This window comes from Drosophila teissieri, chromosome 4 (assembly GCF_016746235.2).
Source record: "Drosophila teissieri strain GT53w chromosome 4, Prin_Dtei_1.1, whole genome shotgun sequence".
NCBI lineage: Eukaryota > Metazoa > Arthropoda > Insecta > Diptera > Drosophilidae > Drosophila > Drosophila teissieri.
Window position 1 is genome coordinate 278,456 of NC_053033.1, and position 10,055 is coordinate 288,510.

General features: G+C 33.4%; 1 protein-coding gene and 1 long non-coding RNA gene across 7 annotated transcripts in view; one reads left to right on the plus strand and one right to left on the minus strand.

The window, feature by feature from the left end:
• The window catches only part of LOC122622857, a 37,560-nt gene that overhangs the window by 22,671 nt on the left and 4,834 nt on the right, over positions 1-10,055 (plus strand). The window contains exons 3-5 of one of the 2 annotated variants that reach the window (XR_006326345.1): positions 482-548; positions 1,521-1,548; positions 1,618-1,743. This is a non-coding gene — a long non-coding RNA (uncharacterized LOC122622857). Of the gene's footprint in view, positions 1-481; positions 549-1,520; positions 1,549-1,617; positions 1,744-10,055 lie in introns of those variants that run through there. The other variant, XR_006326346.1, reaches the window with a different exon arrangement.
• Positions 4,952-8,182, minus strand: LOC122622855 (ADP-ribosylation factor-like protein 4C). Of its 5 annotated transcripts, none has more exons than XM_043801456.1 (5): positions 8,025-8,181; positions 7,851-7,970; positions 7,698-7,795; positions 7,540-7,642; positions 4,952-5,609 (listed from the first exon to the last, which is right to left on the minus strand). In XM_043801456.1, the coding sequence occupies exons 1-5, from the start codon at positions 8,088-8,090 to the stop codon at positions 5,058-5,060; spliced, it is 939 nt and encodes a 312-aa protein (XP_043657391.1). In that variant the 5' UTR covers positions 8,091-8,181; the 3' UTR covers positions 4,952-5,057. The 5 variants fall into 5 exon arrangements, with proteins under 5 accessions (XP_043657391.1, XP_043657392.1, XP_043657390.1 ...); XM_043801457.1 differs by having other exon boundaries at positions 7,851-7,954; positions 8,025-8,147; XM_043801455.1 differs by having other exon boundaries at positions 8,022-8,126.

The following is a 10,055-nucleotide window of genomic DNA, read 5'->3' on the forward strand; positions in this document are numbered from 1 at the left end:
GAGATTAGGCGAGTCAATGAATATTATAATTATGACACCATTATAGTCAAAACTTTAAAAGTTTATCGGATGTGAAAAAACAGCATAAGCTTTTATATACTTTTTTTATCTATTTATTTATTTTATCTATTTTATCTATTATTATATCCGTTACTTGTAGAGTAAAAGGGTATACTAGATTCGTTGAAAAGTATGTACCAGGCACAAGGGACCGATTCCGACCATATAAAGTATATATATTCTTGGTCAGGATCAAAAGCAGAGTCGATCTGGCCTTGAACGTCGAGATCTCAGGAACTATAAAAGCTAGAAAGTTGAGATTAAGCATACAGAATCTGGAGACATAGACGCAGCGCAAGTTTATTGGCCCATGCCACGTCCAATGTAACGCCCACAAACGGCAACAGACTGTCATGACCACACTTTTGAAAAAAAAATTTGTATTTTTTAATTAGTGTTTTAAATTTTTATCGATTTGCAGAAAAACTTTTTGCAGCGCCCATCTAACGCCCACAAACAGCCAAAAACAGCCATCGCACTTCCTCTAGGTGAGTAACGGGTATCAGGTAGTCGGATAGTCTTGTTTTATTATTTACGACTTTATGATATAGTGGTCCGTATACTACATCTTTTTTATTGGCAACTGTGTATAGCAAATTATAACACTCTTAGGTACATTTTTTCCTTATTGTGATATTTGTATCCGATATTTTTAACTACCCCAGCCTTAGAACTGAGATACTAGATTTCGTAGAAACGGACGTAACCATATACTTTAAATACTATTCAATACTCCACGGGTATATCTATAATGTATTTGGTAAATAACCAAATAGTGCCGACATTAACTTATTTATATTGTATTATCAGGTGAAACACAATAATTCATCTCAGAATAAAATGTTCTTAAAACTTATGGGAGAACATAACTAGAGGATTCCTCTTACAACTATAAAACTGTAAACATATAAACCAATTGACAAGGAACCAAATAGTCCCGACATTAATTTAGTTATATTATATTATCAGGTGAAAAACCATAATTCATCTCAGAATAAAAGGTTCATAAAACTTATGCGAGAACATAGCTAGATTCTTTTTATAACTATAAATCTGTAAGTCCGATTGGAACACCGCCATTAAATTTACGTTTACGTGGTCGCTCGGTGTGGAATCTACCAAATGGTGGACGAAATTGAGTAAGGAGTTCGGAGTCTTCGGTATCTTTCAATGTTAAAGCATCGGTAAACATCCAGTTCAGTCTTGTTCGTTCACAAATAAAAGTATAAAATTAGCGAGTCAACCTCAGTTTATGAAAGAGGTTTGCGACAAGCGGAATACACTTTTGAAAAACAGGCAAGGAAAAAAATTTAAAAACTATTGAAGCTGGAGGCTGGAAATACTAAAAAAATTTAATTAATATAATAAATTAATTATGAACCAACAAAGTGTGTTAAGTTCTTTTTTTAAATTTGTTTAAAATAAAATAACTTATACAAACTCTCTCCCTCTTCGGATAGGTTTGTGGACTTGTGAATTCCCTTGGAGGTATTGAACCCAATTTTTATTAGACCAATATTCCTTTCATTAATACTCTGCGCCTTTGCATCCTTTTAGGTACCCCTTTCAGCTTTAAAATAAAGATGGAAATTTGACTTATCTTACCTTTATAATGTGCGTTTTATCTATACACTCAACAACGTTTGGAAATCCAAACTTTTTGAAAAAAAAACAAGAGAGAACGCTATAGTCGAGTTCCCCGACTATCTGATACCCGTTACTCAGCTGGTGGAAGTGCAAAGGAGAAATTTCCACATTGACAGTTTTTGGCGGTTTGTGGGCGTTAGTGTGGGCGTGGCAACATGAATCGACAAAACTTGCGCTGCTTCTATGTCTCTGGAGTCCGCATGCTAAATCTCAACTTTTTAGCTTTTATAGTTCCTGACCGACATGGCCAGATCGACTCGGCTATTGATCCTAATCATGAATATATATACTTCATATGGTCGAAAACGCTTCCTTCTGCCTGTTACATACTTTTCATCGAATCTAGTATACCCTTTTACTCTACTAAATCAATTAAAATTAAATATCAAATATATAATTAATTTTATATTTAATTAAGTAAACTAACTCAACTGCCTTTTGTTGTGTGTTCGAGCAACTTTTTACCATCACTCTTACTACTATGTGTACATCTTCGCAATACAATATCTCCTTATCTCCTACACTCACAACATAGTCATTCGCCCAATTCCGTGCCATTTTTATACCCGTTACTCATAGCGTAAGTTTGTAGAATCACTCATCAACCTATGATTCTTAGCCAACGTTACTATCTGGTCTTCTGTATCTCATACTTCCCCTCAGTACCAGTCCCTAGGGATTCCTTAGGCGAGGAATCGGCGAGGAATTTCCATACAACAGGTGTTCGTGGCGAGGTATTCGAAGTTCCCGAGGAATTCCTGGGAAAATTTCCGAGAAATTCCTGAAGAAAAGGCAAGGTTTCCCGAGGAATATCGAAAAATAAGCAATGGGTTTTCCCGAGGAATTCCTCTGGTATTCCTTGGTATTGGTATTAATATCATGTAGTTTGGAATGCAGTTAGCTATGCTTATTTGTCAATGCGAAACCCTACTTACCGGTTTTATATATGTATTTAACGTTGAAAATTTTCCAAACACCACTTGTCACGTGCTACAATTCAATCCAAATGCAATGAAATTGAAACCGAAAATTCTGACAGGCGCGTTCCAGGGTATTTCCGACCATACTAATCCCGTGTAATTGGAATTACATAGACAAATAATTAAAATTAAAAGCGAGTTTATTTTCTTACAAAATTTTCAATCCTTAAATCAACATATATAAATTAAACATACCCTTAAAAATATATAAGTATCCATCCAATTATTAGAACGGTATTCAGAAGTTTTTTTCTCGACTCTGATTTTGTCTCCTCTCTCATCTCTCACTCTCATTTTTGGTCACTGCTCTGAACTAATTCGAAAAAAAACAACATATCGCGGCAGAGCCACAACAACATTTCGGATTGACTTCGGTGTTCGAAACCTGTGAGATTTGTTTTTGTTTTTTCGAACTCTCGCGAGGAAAAATACGGGCGAAGAATTTTGGTACTGAAGGGAAGTATAAGAGTATAAGTATTTAATAACATACCAAAATTGTCTCTTCCATGTATAGCCTTTGATGCTCGATAATGGGCATTATTATTTTATCAGCACCATTGCTCCAGTCTTTACATTGACTAATAGACCTTGTCCATTTTTGTCGATGCTGAAGTTGTTGATAGTCATGTGACCATTGTGTCCAGTAAGGTGCTGCTTTAGTTTTGAAACTGCTTGTCATCTTTATTGTGGTCGCTGGGATGATTCGCTGTGTGCTTGAGGAGTAAGAAGCTCTTGGATTGCTCTTTCTAAAATAAATTGGATTGGGATTCGGAATCAGGTAGCTCTTGGACCATTTTTTTGTATACAAATTCCTGCAATCACTAAGATTATATAACGTCCGCCTTTTACGATTTTAGTTCCAGCGTTATCATTGGTAGATTGCAGGCAAATCACTATTTTGTTTTAGGTAGCAGTGGATATTAGCAGTTGATTATCATGATCTAATTTGAACATAGAGGTTGTCCGATGTTTAGACCTGAAAATCAGACCATATACACAAACACAACGGCTTGCTTAAGATCATATATGGTTTTTAAAATATACATACACACATACTTTTACGCCGAACAATAGGAACATTTTGTATTTTTCCTAAACCAGCAACTAACAATGATGGGAAAGTGGCAACTAGAGTTTCGTGCAACTACTCGGAGTAAGTCATGTACCCGTTCTACTTTAATAACTTACCAAACTCAAATTTTTTTTTTGTCAAATACAAGGAACCTATGTTCTGTTATTTAATTATTGCACTCATTAGGACCTTTTATCGGGAAACATCATTCGTCAAATGTAATTGGAATATCATATAAGTATATTTTAGTAATAAGCCATTTCTTCAACTTTAATTCTTTCCCTGCTGGTACCTAAATCCTTAAAATCCTTCTTATTTGTTGATTGTAAGTACAGCTAAAGAAAATAAAAGACCAAGAAATTTAAAAAGTTTTCTGGCATATTGATAAAAATTGCAAGAAAAAAAAAATATAATATAACTAAATTTAACAAGAGAAAACGCTATAGCCGAGCTCCCCGAATATCAGATACCCGTTACTCAGCTTGTGAACAAGAACTTTTCACATTTTTCTGGCATAGAAATAGAAAAAAAAATTAAATGAATATAAATTAAAAAATTTTTAAAAAGGTTGAGCGTGGCAGTTTTGGGCGGTTTGTGGGCGTTAGATGGGCGTAGGTTAATAAACATGCGCTGCGGGTTTGTCTCTAACATCTGTATGCGTAATCTCAGTTTTTATACCCGTTACTCGTAGAGTAAAAGGGTATACTAGATTCGTTGAAAAGTATGTAACAGGCAGAAGGAAGCGCTTCCGACCATATAGAGTATATATATTCTTGATCAGGATCAATAGCCGAGTCGAAATGGTCCGACTGTCCGTCCGTATGAACGTCGAGATCTCAGAAACTTTTAATACTAAACAAGAGAGAACGCTATAGTCGAGTTCCCCGACTATCTGATACCCGTTACTCAGCTAGTGGAAGTGTGAAGAAGAGTCTTCATCACTGACAGTTTATTATTATTTATTTATTATTTAGCTATATATTTGATATGCTCGGAAACGCTTTTACCTGTTACATACTTTTCAACGAATCTAGTATACCCTTTTACTCTACGAAAAAACCTCTTTGCTTTTGGCACCAATTGGATCACGTTTGAAACCATTAGTTTTTGCACATCATCTAATATTTAATGCATTCATTATGCTAATTTCAAAAATGTCACTGTAAAATGTACAGTAAGTTAAAAAAGTATATTTACATTCTAATAAAACATCAATTATTTGGGTTTTTTTTATTTAATTGTGCTAAAATAAATAAATTTTAAAACACTGACTGCCAGACTGTGCTAGATTAAATATGCTAACATTTTTTTTTATGTGACTTATTAAATTTTCGGCGTTTTAAAATCATATCATACAGAGCGTCCAAACCTTCTTGGAGACCCTCGCCAGTTATAGCACAGGTCGGCTGTATATACCACCCCCTAAATTGCACAGAATTTGATGAAGTCCTGTTAATTTTTTTGTTATGAAAACCATTTTTAACATCTTGCTGGTTTTTTTGATCCAATACAGTAGAATCGTTGTGGTATTGCGGATATATGAATGCTGTCAATTCTTCTCCGCTTAACGGGGAATTGTGGTCATTACTATCAAGTGCAGGTTTTATGTGAATCATAGTAGAATGCAAATGACTCTCTTTTTTCTCTTCTAAAGATTTATCTGTAATACTTTGGTTTGAAACGCTATAGCCGATTAAATTAATTGTGGATGAAGAGTTCGAACTTGAAGGCATTGATATATTCGGCACCAAGTTGTAAAGTTCGTTCAGTCCTAAAAGTTTTTCCAGCTCCATTGCACCACAAGCGTTGGGCAGATCTTGCTTATTTGCTAGTATCAGCACGGGAACACCCTTTAAAATAAACAAAAATAATAGGTTTAGGTTTCATATTTTATCCTAACTAGATGTTAATAACTTTCTTTTATATATAAATACGTAATGACCGAAACCGCTGATATAAATGTGGAACACACTGTAGGAGAGTGCGAAAAATATCACTTTATAACGAACATGAAATAAAACTTGTAACTAAGGGACCAAAAGACACCAAAAGGACCCCAAACTAAGACTTTGAAAAAAAAGGTCTCGGAAAAATTAAAAATTGTGGGAAAAATAAACCAATTCGGTTTAGCTTCTACCTTTTTACATTTAAAAAAAATTCGATCAGTGTCTGTCCCTTTGAACGCCTAGAAGGTTACACGATAATTCCTTTCCATATGTACATAGGGTTGGCTAATTTATTTTTTTTTTATCTGAGTCAATGACTACGACGATAATTAAGTCACAGTCACAGCAAGGCAAGCTTTCAAATTTCATAATCTATTTTAACGATCTATGTACATACCTGATCATATTATCAGACAATTAAAATACATGTTTTAAACATTAAACTTCCTTGGGGTAAAACAAATATATTTTATTGGGTTGGTAAGTCGCCTTTACTGCGTTATCTATGTACATAAAGCTGTGTTCATTGAAATAGCAGTGCTTATGACCTTCGAGTTTAAGATAGGAAAACCTATGATTTACACTTTTAAAGGACAACATTTATTTATAATATCATTAGGTCATTCAACAAATGTTTTACTCTTATGTTATGAAAAAATAGCAACAAAATTCTACATGACAGAAATAACTTTATTTTTCTTACTTATATTTTGAATGGGGTCTAATACTTTGTTGCATAGCCTTTGTTGTGTCTTACACCTTCGCGGCATGGAGTCCACCAAGTCCTGCACAACTTGCCAAAGCTGAGTTTTATAAGTCGGGGAGTTTTTCGACACATAATGTCGCCCCCCAGGTTTTTGGTCGGTTTTAGACCGGGAGATTGTGCTGGGCATGGCAATATGTCTAATTTATTTTCCGGGAACCAATCTTAACCTCTTTGCTTGTGTGTTTAGGATCATTATCCTGTTGGAATGTCCATATTGAATACATGATAAATTCAGTATAAGGTTGAAAACATTTTAAGTATATTTTCATATATGTACGTGTTGGTCCATCAATCATATGTTTGGGACTCATACCATAGTATGAAAAACATGTTAAAAAACATTGAAATTTAGTAACAATTTGATCAAATTTTCACTTTTTTTTTTTTTTTTGTTATCGACTGACAAATTGTTTTAACAATTAGTTTTTACTGATGTTAGAGTTTTAATCCCTGGCGGTGACTTTAATCTAAAAAATGAGTGTATGTTGAACTTTATACGTGCAGCGGATCGTTCGTAATCGTGATTACCGACTAAAAAAGAGTGGTTTCGAGAAAACACGCTTTAAAGTTTTTGGGTCCTAAACTATTCGTAGTACGACATTCAAACTTTGAGATAATATTTTTGAATAGTATAGCTATCGAATAAAGGAATAAAAAAAATCGATTTTTCGAAAGTGATCCGTAGACAGATGACATTTTACAAATTTAATATGACTTTTTCCCTCTCTTACAATGGCATTGTACACACTTACATACATATATAAAAAAGTTTCGAAACCGAAATCAATTGCAAAGGAAAAAGGAGTAAAAAGAAAAAAACATACATAAGATATTAGTTGCTGCACAAACATGTACATATGTATGTACATATTTAAACGAGCAGATCCACACTCAGAAGTATCACATTAAAAAAAAATTAAATGCTAAGCGATTTGGGTAAGTTTTACCTATTAACTGTCAGAGAATTTCATAAATAATTGGCCTTGCATTATTTTTCTGATGTATGCACAACTAGGATCAGCGGTTTATTCTTTAACACAGAGAAAGGTAGAAATTGGGTTTTCTTACCTGGTTATCAGGACATTTAGCGGTACGCATTAGCTCCATCTTAGCTTCTTCCATTCTTTCTGTATCAACAGAATCAATAACAAACAAAATGCCATCAGTGCAACTAAAAGCGATTTAATAAACATTTACTCTCATTTAAATAATTTGAAATATAATACCGTGTATAACTTCGCCAAAGTGGTCTCAATTTCTCTTGTCCTCCGACATCCCAAACCAAAAAATGAACTCCTTTTGCTTTGCCAAGGGTACATTGTACCTAATATTATAAATGTCGACAACCTAAAGAAGCTGAATGTTCTAAACACACATACCTTTTCGCAGTTAAATCCAATAGTTGGCACTGTATTTAAGTACTGATCAAACTTAAGTCTGTATAATGCTGTTGTTTTTCCCGCAGAATCCAAACCTAACATAACTACATGCAGAGTTGCCTTAAATCCGAAATAAGTTTGTTTTATATATACTAAATAAATTTTTTGTACTACCTGTGATGGCAGTGCATCCAAAATATTTCCATTCTTTACCAAAGGTTTTACCATCGTAGCCCCCATTCTCTTTAGAAATATTGTCGATTTCACATTACTTCTGCTCCATTACATTTTTGTTTAATTCGATAACATAAGATGTTACAATGTTACCGATTAAATAAATTGATGTAGCTTAAATTACACTTCGCTCCCACTATGTTCAAATTATGAAACTTTTTTGTATGGTACCTTATATTGCTTATCGTACTTAATTGGCGTTGGAATTAATTCGTAGCGTTATACGAAAGATGACGCTAGCCAACTATTTATAGTCACACCTAAAAAAGTAATTACTCGCCTGGAAGCTGGAGTTGTCCATCAAATTTATGGCTTCTAACCGCCGAATAGTCGACTCCAATTGATGTGATTCTTATTTTAATCAAACAGAATTAAACATTATTTGTGTATTTGTATTTCAAATTTTCTAATGCTTGTTAGTAATTAAATAATCCTAATCCTAGAGTTATATTTTATTTATAAATAATAAGATATATCTTGGAAATGTTTGGTTAGGATAAAAGCAAGCAAAAATATACCAAAACGACAACTGATTCGAAAATATATAAAGACTTATTGTAGGTAAATAAAAATAAAAAATTAATTTTGTATTACCCGTATTTTTTTGTATTTCATTTTTACTTTTTACTTATTTTAAACGCCGACCAGAAAAAGTAGTCCAAAATCTCTCCAATCGATCTGTAACTCGAATCGATAGTATCGGTGTACAATGGTAGCTTTTTTTCTAATATAATGTTCACACTGTCGTTATATTGTATTTAATGTTACTATATACAAGGAGTATTTTGTTTGATATATTTTTTATTTCGCTCAAAGTTTAGCTAAAATTCATTCACTAGCATTAAATAGATGCTTTCCAAATAATTAATTATGGGGCGTATCCAAACAATTCCTTGAGTAACGCTTAAGAAAGTTTTCTAAAATAAGTATTAAGGAATACTTGGTTCAGAAAGCATTCAGATGCCTTTAAGGAAAAGCTGTTGTGGACACGTTTCAATTACTTTCTTTATAAACTTAAAAACAGTACATTCTGAAAATAAAATATCAGTCCACCAGTCGAGGGATACATTTCGATTCATCTATTAAAATATCGATATATCATTTTTAAACGTCATATTTGATATAATTTTGATATATTTTTATAACAGGGTTCTTGGGTTTTTGGTTCTATGTATATTAAAAAGAAATTTGACATGCATTGATACAAAATGCAAAATGATACAAAACATACAATGGATCACGAACAGTAAAATCAATATCATTGTGGTGGTCCATTTGATTCTTTGCAAAGGCGCTTTGCAAAAAAGGAATGCAGCCAAATACCTACTAATTAATAAATAAATCAATAAACCGATTCAAAGGCCCAGTACTCAAAACAGAAACTGGCCCAAAAAAAATATACTATATTTAGCCACATATTTTTTGGTGGGCCAGATAGGTCTCACAGACTAAACCTAATTCATAACTACATATTAAGAACTCAAATGTATGCATGGACATATTAAATTACAAAAAATTAAAACTAATGCTATAGTGCTAACAGCCGAGTCGATCTGGCCATGTTCATCGTACAGTACGTCTGAACGTCGAGATCTTAGGAACTATACAAGCAAGAAAGTTGAGATTCAGAATGCAGAATCCAGTAAAATAGACGCAGCGCATCGATTTCCCGAAAAACTCTTTGCCACGCCCACACTTTTAAAAAATGTTTTGATATTTTTTCACATTTTTTACGCCCACAAACAGTGAAAGACTGTCAGTGTGGAAATTTCTTCTTCGCGCTTCAACTAGCTGTGTAACGGGTATCAGATAGTCGTGGATCTCGACTATAGCGTTCTATCTTTTTTTTATCAACAAAGAACAGTATTCCAGATATTTGCGTTTGGATATTTAAAACATTAAAATAATATTTACTTCTAGAGATTATTGGGCTATTGGTTTTACTATTTAGAATCCGTTTACACTTTTTAC

Bases quoted from the DNA above. Each gene is read 5' to 3' on its own strand.
- LOC122622855 (XM_043801453.1), bottom strand. From the start codon at position 8,090: ATGGGGGCTACGATGGTAAAACCTTTGGTAAAGAATGGAAATATTTTG. The intron at 7,796-7,850 runs GTATGTGTGTTT...TTATAATATTAG, and splicing joins TTGGATTTAACTGCGAAAAG to GTACAATGTACCCTTGGCAA. The intron at 7,643-7,697 runs GTATTATATTTC...AATCGCTTTTAG, and splicing joins CTTTGGCGAAGTTATACACG to TTGCACTGATGGCATTTTGT.